The 25,710-nt window shown below is 42.7% G+C and overlaps 1 protein-coding gene across 13 annotated transcripts in view; it reads left to right on the top strand.

Moving 5' to 3' along the window:
- Positions 1 to 276: 276 nt before the first annotated feature.
- The window catches only part of celf6 (CUGBP Elav-like family member 6), a 142,996-nt gene continuing 117,562 nt past the window's right edge, over positions 277 to 25,710 (top strand). For 5 of the 13 annotated variants that reach the window (XM_069681683.1, XM_069681462.1, XM_069681610.1 and 2 more), the window contains exons 1-2: positions 279 to 686; positions 9,760 to 9,842. In XM_069681683.1, coding sequence (XP_069537784.1) covers positions 437 to 686; positions 9,760 to 9,842 — 333 coding nt within the window. In that variant the 5' untranslated portion in view covers positions 279 to 436. Of the gene's footprint in view, positions 687 to 9,759; positions 9,843 to 25,710 lie in introns of all 13 variants that reach the window. The other 8 variants (XM_069681970.1, XM_069681898.1, XM_069681760.1 and 5 more) reach the window with 5 other exon arrangements.

Here is a 25,710-nt window from a genome sequence, read left to right as displayed (position 1 = left end):
CGCTCTTTAAATGTCCCAAGCTTTCCACTCTACACAAATGTTTGCATTCTAACTCTGCCCTGTGGGGCCCTCAGCCACCCTGCTCTCTCATTGGCCCAGACCGCGCTTAATATGTAAATGTTGTGGTGGGCGTGGTCTGCTCAAAAGAGTACAAGTTGACGTCACGTGCAGGGGTGCGCTTAAAAAATGAAAACACACAGAGCAACAGAAAAAATAAATAAGGTTGATTCCAAACAAGGGGGGGCTTAAAGGCTGAAAAAGAAAGAAAGAAAGAGGAGAGAATATAGGAAGGGAAAACAGGAGGAGGAGTGGGGAGAGAAGCAGATATAACGGAGGTGGGGGGGAGAGTGTGCACTGAGAGAGAGAGAGAGAGAGAGAGAGAGAGAAAGAGAGAGAGAGAGAGAGAGAGAGCAGCTCGCCGGCCCATTGAGGAAAGATGGCTACAGTCACTGCAAACGGAGTGCAGCAGGAGAATGGATTCAGCACCACGAACAGCGCCGGCAGGATGAACGGGCTTACCATCGGCCAGAACACCATTCCCATGAAGGACCACGACGCCATCAAGCTTTTCATCGGCCAGATTCCCAGAAACCTGGAGGAAAAAGACCTGAAACCCCTGTTTGAGGAATTCGGAAAGATATACGAACTCACTGTACTGAAAGACAGGTTTACGGGAATGCATAAAGGTTGGTTATTTTGAATCTCTTTACTTTGATGTGGAAATTCAAAGGACAGACATCAAAGAGCGTCCCAATTTTAGTTTTGGGGGCAGAGAGCATGAAAAGTGTGTTAATTTGCAGATGTTTGGGACAGAGTGGGAGCCCCGTAGAGCCCTCACACGCACACACACACACACACGCATTCATACACACAAACGCACACACATACACACACACAGATATAGGCTATGAGGCGTGAGAGGGAGAACACGTGGAAGTGAATGGCTCGCAAACGCAGGGTTAATTGTTCGCAGCCCGTCCACGTGAATACTACAGCTGAAAACGCCTTTGTGTGTTTACATTGACTCTCATGTGCTGAGCATCCCAGAGAAGGGGGCGGGACAGGCACGCGCTCGATGCCGTGTTATTCGTGCAGCTGCAGAAATGTCTTCACAACTAAACAAAACAAGCTTCTGTTGAGCCTCGCGGAGTCCATTTGCAGCATATTGTCAGAGAGAAATAAATGCTTTCAGGGGAGCGGAAAATGCAAACCATTATCAGGCTATCAGCAGCGGTGATTATGGTGGTGCTGGCATGCTGCTTTGACCTTTCAGCAGGCTATTATGTAGCCTACTTTTCGGACGTCGTTATCTGTGGAATATACTATTTGCATGGCAGCTGAATTGTAGGCTAATGCTGCTCCGTGGGCGGGCTGCAGTCAGGAAGTACAAAGCAGGATAATAGTAGAGCAAGAGATCCAGCGTGCATCGTCCCCTCGTCTGTTCTGTTCTCACCCCCCCTCCTCTTCCTCACTCATTGTCCAAAAGGAGCGGGATCAGACTCACTTAGTAATTAGTCAGACTGCAGGAAATCAGGGATCGATCAGGTCTAATGATAGTTATGATAATGAATGCGGTAAAGATCGGAAGGTCTTTTATATACAAAAAAAAAAAAAAAGTCGTGTCTAATGTAAAGTCCAGGTGTGCTTTAAACATAACTTATTTCTACATGTATTTCTTGTTATACAATTATATATACAGAACTATAGTTATATATATATATATATATATATATAAGTTTAATAAGCATTTAAATGTAATTATATTAATTCCTATGTTTTAGCTTTTTTTATTACAAGCCTTATGTTCCAACTTGTCTTATTTTAGTGGGTAAAATCTTATAATCTTTGAAATGTACAGACAAATTATTATGATTATTTTTCATTATTATTAGTTGTATTATGTATATTATAAATATTATTATAATTGCATTTTAAAGCTTTTATTTAGTAGTTTTTTAAACATCAGTTTTATGGAATAGAAATCCAAACTATGGTCACACGTCCACTGTCCGTGTCATTATAAGCAGGCTGTGTAGAGCTCTGCACTTTAGGACAGTGTTGTATAAAAAACACATTATTTTGCCATCACAACAGCTAATTTTGGTTGATACTATTTAACTGATAGTTTTTAATAGTGTTTGAATTATAATGTCCTTCTAAGTGATGCTGTAGCACACACAGCAAACACTTCACATTTGTATACATGTAGCATCCACAACAGTTCACTGAAATAATCTATTCACCATGCAGGCACATTATGTATGATATGTAAGTCAGTGGCTACAGTTCATGATCTTATTGATCAGCACAAGTCAAGCGCTCTTGTGGGAGAACGAGTGTGGGCTCAGCATTGCTTCTTTCTCGTGCGTGTGTGTGTGTGTGTGTGTGTGTGTGTGAAGCCCTGAAGCAGGTCTCCATGCACCACCTGTTCCTCCAGCCATCAGTCGCTGGTGCTCTACCTGCTCCTGCTCTGTTCCCGTGCTCCTTCTCAGAGCACCGTGATCGATTAAAACAATATTTCTGATGTTCGTGTTGTTTACGCCTGTCCTCGACCATGCCTGAATGTCAACACTCGGGAGGACAGTTTCCTCGGGAAGGATAATCCTGTTCCAAAGCCAGACCGTATGCCCGTTCAAATCATCCCCCACCAAGGCCACTCTGATGTATGCATTATGCCCACTTCATCCCGCATGACATTCAAAGTCACTTTGGGAGCACAAGCATGCACTTTTAATAAGATTTCACCAATGCATTATACGGATGAGTTTTTCTTATTGGCTACTCACCTAAAGCATGTTCATGTAACCCTGCTGCGTCTGTGTGTGATACCTGCACACCGAAGCAAGGAGGTACAAGAGGAGGGAAATGGGATTAGTGTCGTTAACAAAACAGAGGCAGGTATAGTGAATCATCAGCTGTGTCACTCAGGGATGGAAGTCTAAAACAGTGACTGAAAGCCCATGAAGCCGAGAGAAGCTTTTGTAGGGGACTTGAAGGTAAACTGAATGACTAACTTAACCGTGGAAGTCCTTCGAAAGGCGACACGAGTTTGCTCAAATTGAATTTAGTAAGTTAGAAGTCTCCTAACTTTACAAATTCAATTGCGATTTAATATGAAATGCAATGCCATCCCCAGCCCCACATGCTGGCAGTTATCTAGAGCATTATCACACAGACTTCAATATCAGACATTTAATATCATTACTTGGGATTTAGACAATGCATCTTGAAGAATCAAGTTGTACACACGTTCGCTTTAAAATATAGAAAAGTAAACTACAACCAAAAAATCAACTACTAAAAAACTACAACTTGTACTCCGATGACTGCTACCACTACTAATCATAATAATTAATAACAACAACAATAACAAAAGACATCTGTGAAACATTTCCTCATTCACCTGCTAAATACTATGAAGTTTGTATTTGTGTTAAACTTTTATTTATTCTGTTTTTTGCATGCTTGTGACCCCTGTTTTTCCAAGCAAATACTTCGGCCTATAAAGCTGCATCGTTGTGCAACAGTTACAGCTGTGGAGCTTAACATGCATGCACATGCACAATGTTTAACACTCAGCATGGTCCCCTGTGGATATCTCAGAAATTAAAAGCACTTAGCTGCTTTAGCTTTCTGGCATATCAGTTAAATATAAAGGTGGCTATAATACTTTTATATTAACAATGTTTAAAGGGGTTGTGTTTAAAAATAAACCAACAAAATTATCTTGTCTATAAGCCTTTTAGCATCTTTCAGGTTGTTGTTTTGGTTTTCTTGTGCACAACATCTAAATACATGTTGAGATTTGCTTCACTCTGACCCCTCTTGCTGTGTCATGTTGTGCTGCAGCAGGCAACTATTTCCAACTATATGCTACGTGCACAGCTGACCTAGAGAGAATATATTGGAGTATTTACCAGTTAAAGACATTGAGGAGGCTCAAAACAGAGCTAAAAGTAGAATGCATTTTGGATTTAATCAGGCTGCCAGAAGTGTGCCATGTGTTACAATAAACACGTGTTTGCTACCAAGTTTGCCAAATGATCTTACAGGGGGTATAGATGGTCTGTTTTGTGTTCACAGTTTGCTTTTCTATTGCTGCCAAGCGTCAATTAAAAAGAGTCATGCAGGTTTAAATAAGATCTCTAAACGGTGAAATTATTCTCAGCCTGCTGGCGGTCCATCACACTGATATAATAATACATCGTATTTGTCCAGAACACAGACTGGACAAAAAGACACTACTGTTTAAGTGGTATTAGGCAAAAATTAAGTAGTCTGTTCGCATCGTTGTGTGATATGAGGGTTGTTGGCAGATGTCAGGGTCACATGATCGTCTCAGACTCACTATGACCCAGTAGTAATCCCTCGGCTAAGTGTTGAAACATCCTCACACCTTCACACCTCTCTACACCAAACAGTCCGGTAAATAGTTTCTTTTCAGCCTGATGCTGTACTGCCTGGATGGATGGGATTAATCTGCACAGACAAGTGCTGTGTGCTGAGCTGTGGAACTATCATCAACAATGTTATACCTTAAGTCTCGTCCTGCAGCTCTGCACAATATAAAGTTTTGCAATAATCTCTTGCCCACAGTATATGTATCGCGCCGTGGTTTGAGGAGTACTTTGTGTTCTATTTTGTTCACACAAATGCAATAGCCAATGGATCGTGGTTAACTATTATGGAAATGGCCCAGGAGGCTCCAAAACACTGTCACAAATTCAACCCACATTTTTTATCCTAAACAGTCACACAAACATTTTCACAGCGGAGCCGCAGAAGCGAGGGGGAGGATATAATCAGTTTGGCTCCATAATCCCTAAAAACATAAAGTTCATAAAGATTTAATGCAGTGCTGTAAATTGAGTTTGACTGCTACTTTCAAATCCCTCTTTGAGCTGAGTTTGTGCTGGAGAAAGATTTGATTTGTTTCGGATGGATGATGTATACCGCTGCTGGCATCAGTTAGTAAACCGTACCTAATGGATGATTTGCAGCACTACCTTTTTTCACAGCCCGAGTCCTGTGACACAGAATTGCACCATAATTATGGATTTAAGGGCAGATCAAAATATGTCATGTTTGCTTATGACTAATTTATGTGGATTGTACTGCAGCAGTTTGAACAGATGTTCTGTGCTTTGTGAATTCTTGCTTTGGACAGTTAGGATACCTCAGGGGACTTTTCTGAATATCTAGGGAATTATATATTATTCTTGTATACACAGTAAGCTTCGGTTCCATCAGCTCCTTTTAATAGATGTTTACATCCTGCTTTGTTTTTGTCAGACTCTGCTGCCTTTAGTGCCCGTCTGATAGTTTGTGTGTGTCGTCAGGGAGCCTCACACAGCGCGTGGGATGACTTGACACTATTGGCGGCGTGTGCTGCAGCCAGGTCGTGCTGTTTAACATCCATCATTTTGCTGAGCACTACATTATCATAATACTTAGTGTCAGTGCCAGAACGCATGCATTGTTCAGACATGCTGAATGTTGGCGGGGGGCAAATCTTTTGCTTGAGTAGCGTTATCTATCAATCCGTCTGTGATGCTGAGAGGAGGGACTCTGAGCTGCTCCACACAGCCAGGAGGAAGTGATACAAAGAGATGTTAAATATCCTCATCCATTCTGCTCTCCTTGGTAGGTCCATGCAGAGGAATTGGCTATAAATAGACGGCCAAAGTGACATAAAAAACCCCTCGAAGGCATCAAAATATCTAATAAACCACATAAGGTCGCTCTTGCAAAGTAGCAGCAAATATTTAAAAGTTTCTTGTTAAATTTATGTCTGCTTTTTTATAGTTTGTTGAACAGCTACCTGGAGTCGCAGATCCATGTTTGTATTGTGGTTTTATCTACAACACCGGGGTTTGTAAGGGATGTGTTGGACAGTGATTGACAGTTCTCCTAAGTTGAGTGACAGGTGTAGCTTAAGTCTACAGATGACCTCTTTGATCATTATAAAGGGGGCTGTGTGTGCAGCAGACAGCTAAGCGCTCTGAATGTAGATGATCACAGGAGGATGCTCTGCAGGTAACAGAGAGGATAACACAGAGCTATGGTTAAAAAAGTTGGTATTATTCTCAGTCCCCGTGAGACGGTCAGGCACATTTAGCAGCATCCATTTGTTTTACATATTTTTTCTTTTATGTGCCCGGATATTTTTGGGAAATTAATTGCCATTCTTCTCCCACTTTAATGAACATTCATGAAACAGACGTGTGTGGCGACTGGAGGAGAGCAAATTGCTCATGATTCATGAATTCCCCGCTAATGAATTGAAATTTTATACAAATTTGTTCTGGAGTTATTTCAATTACAGGTATCTGAAGCCTTAAAAAAGCTCAATTTAGTCTTAATGCCTGGATGCATGCAATTGTGAGCACATACTAATTTCCATTTAAAAACAAACTGTTAGAAGAAGCATTACATGGGGGAGAGTTCTTTAAGTAATTACCCCGAACGTGTCTCGCAAACGCAGGAACACATTTCACATTTCCTGCGTTCTCTTTGAAGTAGTTTGCAGGGTTTACTTTTTCATTCGCCTTGAATATAATTTGTTGAACTTTTGTCCCTCGTTGAAATTATAGTGTGGTAAATTGTCTTTGATTACCAAAGTATTATTTTCACCCCTCTTAACCTGCTCATCACAGGAAGCCACCAGTCCTTCTGCTGAACCGCCACTTGAGCCCAACCTTTATCTAAGACCCTCGTCCACGCTCCTACTCTTCTTCTACACATTAAATGCATGCTAATGTTTGTCTTGATAATATTTGGTTAATTCAATCTTTAATATAGGAAGGAAGGATACAATTATATACGGGTTTTTTCATCATAAGCACCAATACAATGAGAGGACTGTGAAGCAGCACGTTTTTTCTATTATTCATTCCTTCTACTTTTCAGTACAGCTGAACACGACATGATTTAAATACTCAAAAGACTTGCTTAAAGTTATGTAAAACATCATCACAGAGATCCTCATGTTTGGCTTTGCACGTTGTTTTGTGCTAATGTTGTGCAGACCATCTGCACAGTCCAATGACAAGGTCCATTTGCATGATTTCACATTATACCAAAGGCTTTACCCATGAACGTAATCCCATGCCAATTAGTCATTGTAAATTTTAAGCTGACAGTCCTCACCTGCCACCAGCTGCTACATCCTTGTTACCTCCCCTCGAGCTGTATCACTGTTCCTCTCCTCATGTTCTCAAAGCTAAACGCTCATCTGGTTCCACAACTGGACTCTGCCTCCTTTGGGTTTAAGACGTCCCCTGAGCGAGTACTGCTGGATGATGCTTCGATGCTCCACCTCCGAATAACCTGACCTGAATATCAGAAGCTCCGTTCAGCAAAAAGATTAACATTTTACATTTTAACTAATAGTATCAAATGTTAGTTTTCTTGAAGCAACCGAAACAAATCTGCCGTTGGGGATTTTTGCTTCACTTGTTTCAGATGTAATTTCACTTCAAGCTTGCTCCGAGAAATCTATTAAATCAAGTGCACTGAATGAAGAATCTATTACAATTCAAAGGCCTGTATTTTAATATAGCTATAGTAAATTACAGAACAATTTCAAAGTTTAAATACTCATAATAAGGAATGGCCTCCATTAGTGTTACTGTATCATGACTGTTGATGTTTAACAGGCAAGCAACGATTTAATGCTGTAGTTGGTCGAGTTGGAACTGGATTAATAGCTTGAGAAACTGCTGGGTAGTTTTAGTTAATGTGTTGTTTTATGTTTAATCTAAAGTAAGTAAGAATAGTTGGAACGTAAATGTTGAGGAGGAGCAAAACAAGAGCCTCAAAGTTGCACTAAAGTACAGTTTGTATAAATGTGCATAGTTACTTCTTTCACTGAAACTAACAATTAAAAGAAGGAAAGAAAATCAAAGAGAAAGAAATTAATTGAAAAAAATCATAACATTTTGTCTCCCTATAGAGTGATTGTGTTTCTGGCACGTTCCAGGGAGTTCAGTAATGACTGCATTTAAACACTATTTTGCTAGAGACATGTTTAAACTGATGCTAAAGTTAATTATTTGATGAGACCCTAATGTGATATTATCTAACAATGTATTTGAAACTTCCTGGCATGATGCAGCGACGCGACAAAGAACGCGAAAAATACCAAAAAAGGTTAGAGCAGTAGGGAGTCAACAACAGCCTACTATTCCCATAAGCCTTTGCTGCTACATGCCCCCTGGGAGGCCTTCGCTCGTGTCCCACAGTTTTGTAATGTCACAAAGGATGAAGAGTGTTTCCCCAGGCTCCCAAACTTTCCTGCTTTGCTGTGTGGCATGTGTTTCATCAGTGTCGTTTAGCAGATTTTTCCTCTCCACTAACCGCCTAGTCGTGGAGGTGGGTGAAGGTTGTCGTGAAAGGGAGCTCTCTCTTGGCCGGGCGCCAAGGTGTGTGCTGCTGATTTTTAGGGGGCTGATGGGTGCTACGCGCCGCACGCCGGGTATCATCTGTATGTGTGAGTATGTGCGTTTGTGTGTGAGTGCGTGTGTGGGTCTCTCTTCTCCCATGGGAATCCTTGGCAGCAGGTGTGACATGTAGTAATGGGAAATTATGCTGCACAGTGCAAAACCTCTTCTGAACGGGGTCACCCACTGTCAGCTCTGCCAAGTGCGTAACAGAGCAACCACTCGCCCTTTAATGAAAGATGTCACATTAACGTTAGGGACTTATTTACTCATGCATATTCATTCTGATATCCGGAGTTTTACAACTTAAAGAAAAGTCTGAAAGGGCTCTGTCTGAGCTCATCAGCAGAGGGTTGTGATTACTTGGCAGCTTAAACAACACGAGTACTGTTGGACTTTTTACTCCTGTTCCAAGTTCAATAGTCAGAAAGTGATCATTCATCAGAGAGCAGTATGCATTTCTGTGGGTGATTAAGCATTTTCCATTAGAACAGTCTGTTTTATATTAAACTTTGTTGGGGGGGAAAAAAAGTAGATGATAAAACAACATAATAACAAGCAATGTAGCGAACGTATTCATGGCCAGTGAATCTAATCTGAAGGGGTTGTCACATTTTGAAAAAAAAAAAAAAAAAAGCGTAAAATTTGAATTTTATTTCTCAACCAGCTTGCTATTTTCTCTGAGGGTACAGAGCTATTAACTTCACAGAGCCACTTTCCAATTGTCAGCGGAGAATATGAATTCCATTTTAATATAATACATGTTTTTGGCGATAGCTTGTAAAACCCCAGTAAGTCTTATATTACGGGCCGCATGGAGTGGAATTACTTCAGTGACATCACAAATCTCCGGGTCCATTTGGAGGGTTACAATTTTTTTTTGTCGCCGGCTGTAGGAATGCTTAATTTCTGAATGAACTTCTATGGAGAGGTGTTCCTCTGCCTGTAGGGTGGATTATCATGGTAGAGCTGTATGAGAAGATCTGTTTGTGCTCACAGGCCGAATGGGCTTACTTAAGGATGATCTGATCTGTGCTTTGTGCTCTGACTGTTTACAATCAGTTTTTTCATATTTTAGATGCTGTCTTGATGGGTACTAAATCCTGAAATCCCTAGATCATCATGAATACGAGTGTTTACTTTTTGAGCTTCCTGTTGTGATCTAAAGTCCTTAAGCCTCCTCTCTCTGTAAAGGTAGTCATAAATTCCCTGTCACTGAAACTTTCTCTTCCCTTTATCATAAATGATGGTGTGTGCCTGTGAAGCCGTGCGTCTGCTGGTATAATAATATCTCTTTCCTGTCTCCCTGATCTTATAGGATGTGCCTTTCTAACATACTGTGCCAGAGAGTCAGCACTGAAGGCCCAGAGCGCCCTCCATGAACAGAAGACTCTGCCAGGGGTAAGTGCCCCCGATCTGCCCTCTGTCTCAGGCTAAAGCCCCCGGGGGCAACCGTCCTGGCTTGAGCACCAACATTAACATAGGAATCATATCATACATGCGCATGCCGCGGCACATGGGGATACGGTTTACATTAAGACACACACAGATCTGGAAACAGATGGAAAGAGTCACTCGCCTGCATTCTCAGACTCTCTCTCCCAGCCTCGTTTTCTGGCTCCCTCACACACACACACACACACACACACACACACACACACACACACACACACACACACACACACACACACACACACACACACACATACACACACACACACACACACACACACATTCTTCCTGGCTCACTCACCTACACACACACATGCACACACACACATAAGCTGACATACTAAAAGAGCGCGAGTGGCCTATCTCACCTTGCAGTGTCTTATTACACTAATCACCCCGGCGGAGATATTTGATAAGCGCTCCTTCATAACAGCCCGTGCCGTCCTTCCCCTGTCCTCTCACAATATGGCTGCCGCAGACACTAATTGCCTTGAGGAATCCCGCTCTCATTATCACATATAATCAAACAGTAAGTATAAACAATCATTTTTACCATGTATATCACCATCTGGTGTTTTTGTTTTAATCTACTCCCCTGTTTTTTTTCCCTCCGTCTTCTACGGCTTGCCTTTGGCGGACGGGCAACTTTTTTCAATTAAAATAATGGCCTCTTCAAACGACACAGGTAAAATGTAGCCAGTAGTGGGCTCTTAAGCCCACCCAGGAGGAGACCCTCAATCTGGGATGAGTGTGAGCTTGTGGTGTCTGTCTGTACTTGATGTGTGCAAGGGGGGATTCGACTCTCACATCAGGGGAATTATCAAGGTGTGATTGAATTATGCCCGGGGGTCTCTGAGGAGGAGAAACTGCTCTACTGCCCCGGCTCGTCGCTGACCCCTTCCCCCCACCCGTATTTTCTTTCACCACGTACGGAGACACCCTCCCAGGTTGGGCTTAAATCAGAGCTTTAGGATACTCATCTTAATCTCCTAGGCAGGGGCGTTTTAAAGAGGGTGGCCTGGGGTGGCATGGGCCCCCCATGAAACCCCAGGTGCCATCCCGTAATCCTAAACTATCATGGCTATCTGGCCAGTCAGAGGCGAGACTCATTGGGCTGTGTTGAAACAGGCTGCTTTTATAGCTAGTAGCTTTTTTGGCATTTTAATGTAGCACATTTCTTTTGTTGGTTTACTTTATCCGTTCACTTTGTAAGATACATTTTTAGTCCTTATTTATATGTTGGGTTATGGTTTATTTTGAAATGTATAAAGCTGTATGATACCTTAATCTAAGATGTTAATGTATATATGAGTGGAGATAGAAATGGACACGCCCCTGCTCCTCGGAGGGAAAACGCTGCAGAGAGACAAAGGAAGATACGAAGGATGGAACAGGAAGTAGGATAAGAACAAAGCAGGGACGGGGATTGGTTTAAAAAGGGGCAGTAAGGTTGATGGAGTTGGGGGTCTTCATAATGTTCCTCGCTGTTGGGTTAATCAGTTGTTTGCACTTCACTGCATTTCCCAGGTACTTCACTGAACGTTAGGCACACCGGCACACTGCGGAGAATAGTCCCTGAGAGATGAAGGCTCCCTGGCTAGTTGCTGCCTCCCGCAGCTTCATAATGAGATGATTGTCATGATGGTCCTGGATAGGTGCTCCTGTCTTTATTGCCCTCATGGAGGGACATTACTGTTTGTCTTCTATCTAGAAAGAGGTTAATGGCATGTTCTGTGGGGGTTTGGGTAAACATTTCCCCTGTACAGCTCACAGCGAGGGGTCAGTGCTGCAATCTGAGGCTGAGCACAGGCTGCATACAGAGGGCTAATAAAGATGTGCTGTCTTACTGTGTGTGTGTAAGAGAGAGAGAGAGAGGGAAAAAAGAGGAATACAAGGAGACTTGGAGACAGGGAAAGACGGGGAGAGGTGACACTTCTGGACAAGCCTCATTGTCACTGTCATGGCCGGATGGTTTGAGATGCTCTGTCGTATAATGCTGCCCTTTCTGTGGCTCCTCCATGCAGCGCTGCAGACATGATGGTGCAGGCCGGTTGCTGCCGTGTGACGGTCAGGCATCCTTAATGCAAATTTAGTTCCAATGAATCTTTTGCCATTTAAATAAATAAATAGCCTTCTTTCAAGAGACTATAATGCCAGATGAACAACTTAGCACAAACACATGCCAGAGAACTTCATTTGACTCAGGTAAATATCATTTGCAATAGCAGCTGCACAGTTTTGTCATGTGCGCTTAAATGCAAATTAGAGTATGTGTTAGCTTTAAAGGAGCTCAAACAGCCATCAGCCTTTATTTAAACAGGTTTATCTTTTTCACTTTATGTGGATCAGGTTGCATTTCCAAACTTTGCCTGAAATCCACGTTACCAAGAGAAATTATTGTACTTTTCTACAAAGCTCTTATAAACAAAGAATGGTGGGTTTCACTTATTTAACTTCCAGGTTTGATTCAGAGAAGAAGCTTTTGCAAAGGTTTCTTCAAACACACCGTAAAGATCCAGCTGGTGTTGGAACAAAATACTTGCTGAAGATTCAGGATGGGGAAAGGAGCTGCGTGCGTGTGCGTCTGAGGAGCATTGCGAGCATGGCCGGCCTTCTGCTTCCTCTGCAGCTGTCAAAAGGAAAAGTAGTTCCTACCGGGAAGAGGGCAGAGGTGTTAAGAGCGTCCAAATTGTTGTCCAGTGTTGCCAGTTTTGTTGTCTGGTGGCTGCATTAGGGTCTGCTGAAGCTTGGCTGAGAGACAGAGACAACAGACCAAGTTAAGTTAGTATTTATAAAAGCTTCTTCACTCAGGATACATGGGCTGCAGCTTGGACTGCCTTTTGATTTAACACTACTTTATTGTCTTATTGTAATTATAATCCTTGACCAGTCAGAAAACAGCATGGCTTGAATAGTAGGTCTAATAAAGATAGTAGGAACAACCAATATAGTTTTTTTTTTACTCATAAAATATGCTGCTACCTCCTTTTCCAATGTGACTGCCTGAATAAAATGTAAATTCAAACCTGCTTATGCAAAGCAACTTCAGAAAATCCTTATGCTGTAAGTAAAAAACAAAAGCTTTCGTCTTTAAAAGTAACTTGGAAGAGGTATTTCCTTTACAAACAGATCCCAGATCATGTGCACGCTGTACCTGCATTTCTTCTTGTGTGTCCTTCATGTAATACTTTCATTGCTGCAAAGCATATTTGTCTCACCGTTCCTGCACAGAGTAGATATTCCCACATTAACACCCTGTGTGCATTGCACAAAAGAAAGAAGACTATAGGCTTACAGCGTCACAGAGAGGAGGCAGAGATGTTTGCGTGTGTGGTCTCAGCAGGAGGCCCCGACTCTTACATCATCCTCACGCTGGCTGTGAATCTTAAACTTTCCATAATACACATCCCTTTATTCGCTAAGTCCTGTACTGCGTGTACCACAGTGGAGTTGCCACCGGGGACTCTGGCTCTGTCTGTTGTGGCTGAAGCGAGCTTTGTTTACATTGTTTGATTAATTGCATGTAAAGAGCGTAATGAGCTCTTGATGTCCTGTGCAGCCGATCCTGCTGCTACAGTTTGTACAGTAAATGTAATCAGAGATCCAGCCTCTTGCCCTTGGTGAGCACCACGGTGCTGTTGTGTTTGTGTGCACATTCAGCATATTCCCTGATGTAGGGCAGCGTAGTGCTGTTTGTGGACAGGTTAGGTCATGCCTGTGGATGATTTCTCCCCGGATCCGATTAATTCCTGGGACATTAGCACACAGACTTGGGCCAAATAGAAGTTAATTAACAATTCATTAGCATTTCCGTTCTGCATCAAGACAATTTGTGCAGCTGAAGGTAAGAAGTTTATCGCATAAAACAACCTCAAAGACACGATACTTTTCTTTGATTGCTTATCAAGTTTGTGGCGATAATCAGATTATTTTATCCTGCAACAGAAACAACAATGTACGAGTGATATTCACAATCGCAGCACCAAACTGATTAGCAACTGTTTGCAAAGTAGCCTCCCAACATGCTGCAGTCGGAGACTCGAACCTTTCAAATGAATGCTGCTCTCTCCTTTCAGGGCCACGCCGCTTCCTCCTCTCAAGCCAATTAACTCCTGCTGTTCACATGTAACAAGCATGCTAATTGGGTGCTACTGAAGCCCGAAAGCCAATTAAAAATTTCCAGGCAGAAAAGATCCAGCTTCTCTTTGTCTCTCATTCACTTCTGCCCTCTTACTCTCCCTCCCCTCCCCCATTGCCTTCCCCTTGCTAATCATATCTCCACCACTCTCAGCACAACATTTCCTCTTCCTCACTCACTCTCCGTGGAAAGTGCTGAGTGTGGGGTGGCGCCCCAGCCTTATACTTGTCATTTAGGCAGAGGTTTCCGTGGAGGGAACCACATTTCTCGCTTTCTGAGTGAGAGTACCTGCAGCGCCTGACCCCTGTATTAATGACGAGGCAGCCAAGCGCGACAGTGAAGAAGATAGGAGAGAAAACTTACCAACTCTTGCTTTCTGAAGTGTTTCTCTTCAAATTTGAAAGGGTAAGCTCGAAGGTATCAGCGTCCACCAAAGTGAGGAGCAAAATGTCTGCGCTCTCTCACTTTTTTTTTCTTTTTCTTCTTCTTCCGTGCATGAAAAGTGTAGAAAATTGACTTGGGTGTGTGTCACAAAAAAATGGGTCAGGGGAAGATTGTGCAATACCAGTATCATGTGTCACTAAGCACACTGCCATGGACCGATGCATCCGTGTGCCTGACACTCTCTCCCCGCGTCACACCACAGATGCTGCCACCGTAGACCTGCCATATGTCTTTGTCTGTGTCTAGGTGCACGCTAAGAATAAGCAACCAGCATTTTCCCCCCTTAACGTTTTAACTCCCCTCCAATCACAAAAGCCTCAGACAGAGGATGAGCATGAATGCATAAGCTCCCAAAAAGTGCTCTTAAAGTTTGTTTCTTTCTTTTAGTTTTGATTAAAACAAACTTTTGTTAAAAAAAACAGATTTCACAAATATAATTGCTCAACTTTTTATGTGGCATGTGCACAAACATGAGTAATCTATAATACCAATATTTCAAATATTTTTAAATTGATATATTAAGTAAAAAGGGCTTTGTATTCTAGTTGAGCGTTAGTGGGTCTTTCCACTCCTGGACAGACATGTCTCAGTTTAAACTAGTTACTCAGGCCACCCAGGACCGTTGCCCATTTTTTTAAGGGACAAATTGCGTTCTGCTGCCGATCAATTTGTCCTCCGTGCCAGATTTGTCAACCTCCAGTGCCCCTCAGCGGTTGCCATTATGAAGCAAAAAAAAAGAGGCCTGGGCACTGGACGTGAGACCTCTGCAAAGACTCCCGCTGCTCTCCTCATCATCAATTACGTCTATATCATTTCCTTTCTGCTGCCCGCTATAGAAAAGAAATTAAAAAGGGCCATTGTTTTTCTAATCCCCCTGGGATGAAAGCATTTACTACGCTGCTGCACCGTGCACGGCCATCCTGACGATTAGGGAGTGAATGGAATCACAATCGAGGGATGCACTCGGCATTGTCTCCTATTATGTGGCTGGTGGCCCTGAATATTGTGCAAAAATTAATTTCGTTCCATCTGATGGGATTTTCAACCTTGGAGAGTGGGAAATGTTAATCCTGGCAGGCAGGCGGGTGGACATCGTGGAATGCCTGTTTTTTCTTTTTACTGGCGACAGTGTGTGGACAGGGTGCAAACACAGTGGATTGTGAGAGAGCCTTTAACCAGCCCATAAAGATGGCAGGCCAGAGGCGCTGGACAAACGAGCAGGAGAGATAGTGCTTTTTAAAGGCTGCAGGGCAGGACAGTTTGGGTGTTCAGAGGTTGGCAACAACCAGGTCCATTTGTCCTCTTGAGCCTGAACATATATACTGCAATACAGTGAAACAGGCTGAGGTCCAGGCTGTTCAGGGGGAAAATCCCAGCTTCAAAAGTAAGTTGGGACATCCTACTCTTGCAAAAAGCGATGGTTTGTGTATTTAACTATTTAATCTGGGAAACAATAAAAAGGGTCAGACTTTAGTACATGAAAAAAGGAAAATGATTTTGACTTGAAATAGGTCACAAAAGAGAACCAACCAGAAGCAAGTGTTACTTCTTTTTGTTTCTACAGAGTCACATTGCATGTTTAAGTGATAATCTCGAAGATTTTCATGTAAATAAATGTCTGTTAAGTCCCTATCTATCACTGAATGAGGTAACACAATGGTGATTGAGCCAATGGCCCACTGATGAAAGCCTTTGCATTTGCACTATTTAGTGTTATTATGGACTGCGTGTCTGTGGTGAGTTTCGAGGAAAAAAATCACAAGCAGCGCCCAGTTAGTGACGTGTTTTCCATCACCCAGCAGTGGTTGGTCTGCCAGAGAGGATAGGCGGAGCTTAGCGGCTGCTTTTCCGGTCTCTGCAAGTGTTACGAGTAAACAGTGATCTACTATGGCTGAACAAACAAAGAAAAGATCGATGACTACAGATACAACTTCAAAAACAAGTGAAAATCCAAAGAAAAAGAAACAAATTTGACGTTCAGATGAAGGAAAACAGAAAGCGACCGTCAGTGAGGAAAATTAACCGACTTAGTTACAACCGACCATAGACGTCTGGTTATTTGAGACGTATGCGCTCGGTATTCCTTGTTATTGCCATGAAGTGCCGCCAAATAGAACAAACTGAGAACTTTGAGATTATGTCTTTAATATTCAAACATTCAATGAAAATGTCAGAAATAAGTGATCATGGTTGATGTGTATGTGTCAGTGATACTGAGCTTATTGGGCTGTTGATTTATTATCACCAATGCTCGGCCTGCCTTGTCCTCTTACTGGATCTCTTTATATTGCCTGGATGATTATCCGCAGGCTATATGATGACGATACCAATGAGTTTGATCGTAAAGGTAAATAGCTATCATAAACTATGGTTGTCATCAATCCATAAATCTTAAGGCAGAAATATCGCTTGTTTTTTCGGTTTGGGTACATTTTTGTATTTGATATCCCACTTTAATATGATAACTGAAAAATCCCAACTCGTCTTTTTTTACCAACCAAAACTTTTCATTTTTAGAATTGATGGCATGATTGAATGTGGAAATGAAAAAGTACCAACGAGGAAGAACCTGCCTTGAGTCAGTTATTCTGTTCTGTTGAAAATGCCGCAGCTAAACGATGATTGCTCAATCAGAAATAGAAAACAAGACGACTTTACTTTTTAAGACGACACATTCATCGGAATCCTGCAGAAATCCTTTTCTTCAGAATAAGGCTGCTGTATTTTAAACCACAGAAAGTTGAACAGCAGGTTATTATTTGGGGAAGAAGAGCCTCACTGGAGTGTTTTTTTTTAATGCTTGTACGCTGAGCAGTTCCTTCACACCCTTCCTCCACGTCGACACATTCACTATCTTTCCTGCGCTGACAGGTGGAGTCGGACTCCGCCGTGCATGCTCTCCCCTGCTAATTTATCCACTTCTTTAGCTGTAATGAGGCAGAACTGGTAAATGTGGGGACAGCATTGTTAACATTGCTGCTTCACTGGGGAAGAGGAGAAGGCTGACAAATAGTGGAGGGGGGATGGAAATGAGGCCCGGGTGCTGTCATACCTCCAGGAAGGATGCTTTTAGTCTCTTCCTCGGGCTGGATCGCTGTCTCGTAGTTAGGCTGCACGCTGGAAGATGACATTTCCTAAACCAATTAAACATCAAAGTTTGTGTTGCATCAAGATAAGGCTGTTTAGGAATACAAACTAGAAGGGAAAAAAGCTGAAACTTATATTTGAGGCTTTTTACCATCAAAAAGCTGTTCGATTTGGCTAATTAACTTCCCATTCCGTTCAATTTGAGGGGATCAATTAGAGGAGATCAAGGTGCGAATCTAACTTTAAAGTTGTGCAGTGGAGGACGTCTCCATCTGGTTTCAAAGAATGCGATGTGTCAAAAGAAACAGGTGTTGACATCCCAAAATAAGTCGGCAACAGCTAAAGTATTGTCTTTTTTCAGACAGCTGAAAGAAAACAGATTTTTTGAGTCTTTCTGAGTTTTTTTCCTCATCCTTTCCTCCCTGTCAGGTAATCCACAACTCACTCTGGTAATCACTTAAGACATCCAGACAAAGAGAAAACTCGGGCTGAAGAAAACATGACGATGCTGAGTTCAGCAAATCACTCCGAGTTGTCACACACTGCATTTAATCACACACAGGCGAGTGTAAACCTGCTGCTTATTTGACGATAATCTCCACACAACCTCGGAGGCGAAAAATGTGTGATTGGACGTCTGACATATTTGGGAGGGGACACAGAAGGAGGAGACGGGGTGAAACAGAGAGCGAGAGAAGAAGGAGAAGAGAGCAAAAAGAGGAAATAGATAAACTGATGAGTCATCATGAGAGAGAGATAGAGAGAGACAGAGACAGAGAGAGAGAGAGAGAGGAGATGCATTCTTGCATAATTACCAGCCGAGCATCACCAGGACAAACTCCTCCATCAGCGTGTCCAAAGGATTAACTACGCCACGCTCCTCTTATCTCCCCCATTTCGTTTAAGAAAGAAAATGACCTTGCGCTTGTTTACATGCTGATTAAAGACAGGAGGGAGAGAAGGAGACAGCGAGAAAGTCAAACTGTAATCACAAGAGTTTGTTAAGTGAAGTATTCGGGGTGGTGTGCTCTCAGCAGATACACCGAGCCGCAGCCAGATTGTGTCACAGTAGCACGGCGGAAAAAAAAACCAACCACCTGATGTAGCCGCTAACGAGCAATGAGTGGGCCGGGACAAAAAGAGCGTGTGTGTGTCAGTGTGTGTTTGTTTGTGAGGATTGTGGTGTGATAAAAAGTATGTTTGCCGTGTGGGTGGTTCCATTAGTTAGTCTGCCTGTTTTATTGCACTGGGAATAGCTACTGTTTCTGAGCTCCTATGAGTCAGTCTATATACTATACTATCAGTGTGGGTGCGTGTGTGTCGTGTGTGTGTGTAGTTTTGTGAGCAGGCTTGTATTTTTTTCTTGTAAGAAGCAGTTTGGATGTTAGATCTTTGACGTACGAGGGCATTACTGCAGTAGCAGTATTCTGGCTTCTATAAGAGAACTGATAATGCTTCTTTGGTTTGGGATTAAGGCGCTACTAAGTTCGCTAATTTTTCGCATCTTTCTGTAATTTTAATATTTTTTATAAGTCTTATTTATCTGTAATTTCACCATTAACAGCTGAAGCTAGGATTAAGACCTGCAAGTCCCTCTGTATTAAGCAAGAAGTATTACTACGGTGAGTGAAGGCCACGTTTCCCCTCAAAAGTTGTGTCTTTTATTTACTGCACAGGATTATGCTGTTCGATCATTTAGCTTAAAGATAGCAGCTCCTCTTTGTGCCATAAAATCATTTATACAGTCAAGCAATGCAATAAGAGTACCCATACAAAAAGCAACGAAGTGAGACTTGAAGTAAAGTGCAGCATCGAGGAAAAAGGATGTTGGTATTTCAGGCAATTATCAGTCATCAGTGAGTGTTGTTAAAAACTGCATATAGCAGCCTTAACATGGGACAAAATGTCATTAACTTATCCAAGCAGAAAGTCATGGTCAGTGTACAGTCTTCAGTGGTACATTAAAGGGGATGTTCGCAGTGTTTGAAGGCCTTTAAGAGGCCCTTTCTTAAGTCCAGAAGTTAAAGTCAAAATTCCCTCTTTGTGATGTTTCTCGACCACAGCTCCGCAAAGTATGACTGCAGGGGAAGAATTTTGTACTAAAAAGACTTTATTTGATTAAGTCAGATGTCTGAAGCCTCATATAAGCTTCGGATGATCTTTAAAATGTATGTTTTTTTTAAAGAGCAGACACTGGATTTTCTCTCCTTTCTCTCAATTTACACAGCGAGACTGTTTCAATGTACATATGTCCGTGTAAGTAGGGGGGTTAGGGTTAGACATACAACTTATCCTTAATGTCCTCATAAGTATGCTATATTTAGACCTTTATCCTCAGGCTCTGATTCATAGACTTTTAACAGAAATCCTAATCCTAATAACATGGTTAAGAAGCCTGGCTTTCCTCTCACTGAGCCAAAAGATGGCTGCATATTGCTGCCCCAGTGTGTGATGTTAGATAATATGCATGCATTCTTGGAGAGGTTTGACGTCTCAACAACACTGACTGCGTCACACACACGCACACACACTCAGACCCTGTCCTGCCGACAGATATAACGGCTGAACAACATCCCCGTTCCTTCTTCGTACTCTCATAGAGAACGATGAGTGAGAATAACCTTGTGACATTCCTGCTTTCAGAAGCATATTTCAAAAGACTCGCACAAACAGGAAAGTTGTCTGTGTAAAGAAAAAAAAAGGAAGGTAGTATTAAGAGCGTTAATAGTTTCTACTTTCTGTTTGTCCTTCATTGCTAAAAGGGTCTGCTGCGACAACTTGAACTGTAGCAATTGTGCCGGCTCATAATAGATATTACATCAACCTTAATTCTTTTACCATCTGATGTCTGGGCTCTCTATTGACAAAATAAAAGACACAAAACCTCTTAAAATCAAACACAAACTGCAGATCTACGCTCTATTGTAACGGCATTGTGCAGAGCTGCACACATTATGTGGACTAGGATCCTATTTTAAGAGTCAGCTAGGGTTTTGGAGGAGTTGCTGGTGAAAAGGTTAAGAAACAGGCTTTACTAAAAAGGTACAAACACTGCCACGTGTTAAAAATACACATTTATGAATGAAACTCATCTCTACAGATATACAGCATCCATTTATAGAAGATAAAACGCTGAGTTTGCTACTGTTAAGCTTATATCTAAAAAGCGTATTTCTTACCCATGTAACTTAGGGCTATTGCAACTGGAAAAGAAAGATTAAGATTTTCTCATCATGGAGAGGTAGATAGTGTGCAGACAGAAAATGAGAGAGAACAAGATGGCGATACTGTGGAGTGAAAGGTGAAATGAGGGTGCAGAGGCCCCCGCTAGTTTCCGTTCAGTCAGACCGCCATCACAGAGGAAGGCTCTGACAGGGAGGTGTCAGAAATAGCACCAAGGCTAACACCTCACCTCTTGCTTATTAATGCTGCGCTCTCATAGCCACCTCTATCACACACACACACACACACACACACACACACACACGCACACGTCCCACAGACAATGCAACACACAACAACAAACTTCACACAGCTCAGTCACTTGTACACAAGGCTGGTGAGCACACATCTCATCCAAACACACACACGTACATTGTCAGATCAATATTGCATTACTGCAGTATGTTCTCTTCTGAGAGGTTACAGTGATAGGTGAGGGCTGTGGGTAAAAACCTTCTCTGCTGTCTGTACAGTGTCCAGGCACCTGGGGCAGATCTGAGGAGACTTCACAGCTCTGACAGCCGGTTTCACCTCCTGGCTTCAGCGCTGTCGCTCCCCGCTCTCATCCAAGGCTCTGCCTCGGGCCTGTGATCATCTATACAGCATGTGGAAGGCGTGTAGAGTGTGTGCGCGTGAGGACGTGTGTGTCGGAATGTGAGGGATACTTCTTTTTCAGCTTTATGCTTTTAACTTGAGTTCTTGTAAGATGAATTTCGAGCAACTTTAGGAGAGATTTTATATGTTAATAAAAGTTTGGTGGTCATGTTTTTGCTTCTTTTGAATAAAAACTACCTTTAAATGTTATTTCTTCTTTCGCACATTGAGTACAAATGTCCTAAGATCAATCTGTGTGTGAATTTGTAGATTTATATGCAGATTTGTGAGTGAATATCTATGAATGCGTGCACCTCTAAGTGTGTGTGTGTGTTTGGACCAGAGGGAGTGGAGTCCTTGGTGCCGACTGAAGCTCCAGCTTTTCCATTTAAACTGTATCATTAAAACGGGCAGAGAGGCGAGGGAGACGGCCCCTCCACACCTCATAAAGTGTGAGTGCCATGCCAGGCGGAGTGGCATGCACCGCTGCGTTTACGGCGAGCCAAACTCACTTTTTACACACCTTGTCCCCTCTCTCTCTTTCTCTTTCTCTCACACTGCTTTCATGGCTATCTGTTTAGATCATATTACTCACTCTCTGCTTTCCTACTTTTTCTGCTTTGCCCCTGCTAAGTATTGACCGGTTTTTCAACTGCCCCCTTCAGATCTCCCTCGCTCTCTTTTTTATGTCAAATTTCTCCAACAAGGAGCTGGAGCGTAACATTGAAAGAGTATAATCAATGGAAAAGCACCACTTAGGGAGCCCATTTGATGCATACTGTAGGGCAGAGTTGATTCAAGGGTGTGGATTGAGTCAAGCCTCATTTCGTATCCTCCCCAATTAGTCATCCAGCTTGTGCCCTCTATAACCCCCTTTTCTCCAGAAGCACCGGCCAGACGGGCTCTCCTTTCGCACTAAACTATGGATGAGTTAATTTTTTTTTCACCCTCTCAATCCCACAGCTTTTTCTGCGAGAAGATAGAGCCATTTCTTTTTTCACTTTTCCCTGCCTGAATCTCACCTTTTCTGCTGTAAGCCCAGGCAGACCGCCCCCCCCCCCCCCCCCCCCCCTCCACCTAACCTCTGCATCTCCTCTTCCACCTCCTCCTTCACTCCCTCGCGCTCACACCTCTCCAACTTTTCCACCCGTCCGCCCATTTTCCCTCCACCATAAATCTCTACCCAAATCCTACTTAGACCCGCATCAGCAGCTGTCCTTAAAACTCCATTATCTACAATTACTTCAGCATTAGGGAGCCGGAGCACACCTGCCCCCACATAAAAGTGCCCTCGCCTAAAAATATTAAACCAGCCCAAAAGGGATTTGTGCTATTTTATTTAGTCTGCCTCCTTTTGTTGTACCTGCAGTGCGGCTGCCCTCATGGTGAGGGCTTGTGAACCAGAAATGCCAGCAGTGTGGATTAGTGCTCCTGATTAGTGGGTGGGTTTGTCAATGTGTGTGTGTGCACAGCATTTAGATCGGTGGGTTTCCCAGCGTGATCGCAGGTGGGAGGTCACCGGCTCTGCCTGATTGGAGGAGAGTGCCAATGCAGGGGTGTGTTGTCATTTGCATGTGTGTCATTGCTGTACTGTGCATGGGGTTTCTTTCTCTAGGAGTCCACATTGTACAGTATTATTTTTTTATTAATTAAGTGGCTATTTTATTGTGAAATTGCTTAAAACATGGATGAAGTCCACACGTAGCAGAAGAAGAACAACTTTTCCAGGTAGGCTGTTCTTGCTATTTGGTTCATGCATGTTTTTAGCCTTTTCACCATGAAAACATGTACATAGAGATGTACAATCTGTAGGCAGGGACATTTTGTAGTACGGGAAGTGTTCTGGTTTCTGTTTACGCTTGTAGTCTGAGTCGTATTGACGGATCATGTATCAGCAGGCTGCGGCGTATGCAGGAAAAACTGTCTGTGTGGAGAGCAAAAGCAGATGAAATGTAATCCAATCTGATGACATCCCGGCTCCCATCGGCGGTCATCTGACGACAATTTAGGCCATGTTCACACGTACACGGGCATTTTTCAAGACGTAGCTTTTTCTTGGCCTTTCGTCCACACACAAACGCCGTTTTAGGTCACTGAAAACAGATCTTTTGTAAAACTGGCCAGGGTGAAGACTTTTAGAAACTTGAGGGTAAACGGCGTTTTTGACTCGTGACGTGAGGCTGTGCGCCGTTATCTCCATGGTGACGCGTCACTAATGAGGCAACATTCCTTGCAAAGTGACGGACGTGACTAAAACAGTGATGCTCAACAGGACTTTTTACATGTTTACACATGTATGTACAGTTACTCATCTACTACATTGAGGAACAGAGGCGTCGGGATAGATTTTTTCAGACTTTTGATTGGCTGCGATTTTTCTTCTTTGCATGACCGGATGATATCGCCGCCTGTTTGTGTGGCATTCTCATGACAGCGTTTTTTGTTGTGTTTTTGTGTTTTTGTTTGGACCGGGATTTTTTATAACCGTGCTTGTGTGGACAGGGTTTTTTTTTGGAAACGAAGGAGGCAAAAACTCATGGCCTGAGCTTCTTATTCATCTCTATAAACAGACATCTGCATGTTAACAGCTAACAATCTGTTGTAGATCTAAAATTCGACTTCAGACATGTTCGTTTGACGCTGTGCCACGAAAGCCATGCAGCGCTTAGATTTCCTGACTTCCTTGAATGCTCGGTCGCTTCTCAAGTTGCTTACTTGACTGTAAACAATGCAGCGTGTGTAAAAGGAAGTTTTGGCTGAAAGTCGTTTATCGCTAACCGCTGGCTAAACTGTTTTCACCGCCGCTCCCAGAGGCTACATCGTCCTCAGATGATAGCCGATGGGTTCGGAGATTGCCCCAAAGACTACACATTGTGTTTGAACTCTTAGACTCTCCTGTTTTCCTCAATGACTCCCATCCATTCGATACTACACCAGCAAGATGTTGTAAACTTTATGAGCATGCTTTTTTAAAAATTAGTATCAGTTAGGTTTTTTGAATAATAACAGTATGACAGTTAAACATGCAAATGATGCAGTTAGGTACATAACAAAAACTTTAATTACATACAAGATATCTGGAATTACTTTGCATGAAAAAACATCCTTTTACTGCACACGCTTTTAGACTAAATTATCCAAAGAGTCCCTCTCAAAATATTTTATAAATCAGTAAAAGAGATTATTAATTAATCTGACGGAATTGAAGTAAAGGAAACACACTGAGTAAGGCTGTAAGGTTATAAGGTTGCTTTATTGTGTCAGCCAAGGCAAATCTGAAATATCTGAAGGTATTTAATCATGTCATGGTTACATTTTTACCTTTCTGCGTGTAAAAATACTGAAAATAAAATAAACCTAGTTAACAGGAGAGCTTGCAGATAAACGATGACTTCAAAACCGCTCCTATTTGCTGCATTGCTCGCTGAATTACTGCTGCACTTTGCCTCTATTCCCTCGAGTCAGATTCTAATCAAAATCAAATTTCACCCTTGTTTTTGCTATGAGCAGGTTACAAGAAGCGATCTGGTAATTAGCTGGTAAGGATGCAGGGTTTAGTGGTCAAACATGCTAATGAGGTCCTGGAAGGAAGGAGGAAGTTGTTTTGCGGTCATTGTGCAACGCAGATGTTAAAGGAACGAGTCAATTTAAGGCCGAACTGCGCAATCTGTCTAATAATGGCTCTCAAGTTTGCATGTGTGTGTGAGATGTGTGTGAGGAGCTGCAGGCTGGGGGACGCATGGTGTGAGGGTTGGTAATGGACATGTAGGGGGCGAGGGGGGGGTCGAGCAGACTCAGCTGTAGGTTGCCTGATCTACTTTGATTGACAGTGATGGCAGATAAGGTGCTGGTGGAGAAGGGAATGTGAGCAGAGCTGCAGGCAAAGATAAGGGCCAAGATTAGCACCCTGCCACGTCACACACACACACACACACACACACACACACACACGCACACAAACAGTCCAGCAGAGAGTGAAAGATTGAGATGTTGACGTGGAAAGGTATTGGCTACAGTGAATACAATAGGCAACCAAGAGTAAAGACTGACTTTATTGTGTGTGTGTGTGTGTGTGTGTGTGTGTGTGTGTGTGTGTGAACCCAGTTGGGGGGCTTCAAGGAGGAGGGCAACTAATCAGCTCATAATCCAAGCGGCTGCTGTTACCAGGGCAACGCTGCTGTACATTCATGCGTGGCAAACAGATACACTCTCTCTCTTTTCTTTCCGTCTCTCTCTTTACGTCTCTTTTTTTGTCCCCCTTCTCTCTCTCTCTCTCTTCCATCCTGTTTCTTTCTTTTTTCCTCCTTGGCCATTTCCCGTCAGCACAGCCCC

Source organism: Semicossyphus pulcher, unplaced genomic scaffold, assembly GCF_022749685.1.
Source record: "Semicossyphus pulcher isolate SPU_LCO1_2020_fin unplaced genomic scaffold, fSemPul1.0.p SCAF_1, whole genome shotgun sequence".
In the NCBI taxonomy this organism is placed as follows: domain Eukaryota; kingdom Metazoa; phylum Chordata; class Actinopteri; order Labriformes; family Labridae; genus Semicossyphus; species Semicossyphus pulcher.
Note: the sequence above shows the minus strand (reverse complement) of the source record. Positions and strands in the feature narration are given on the sequence as shown.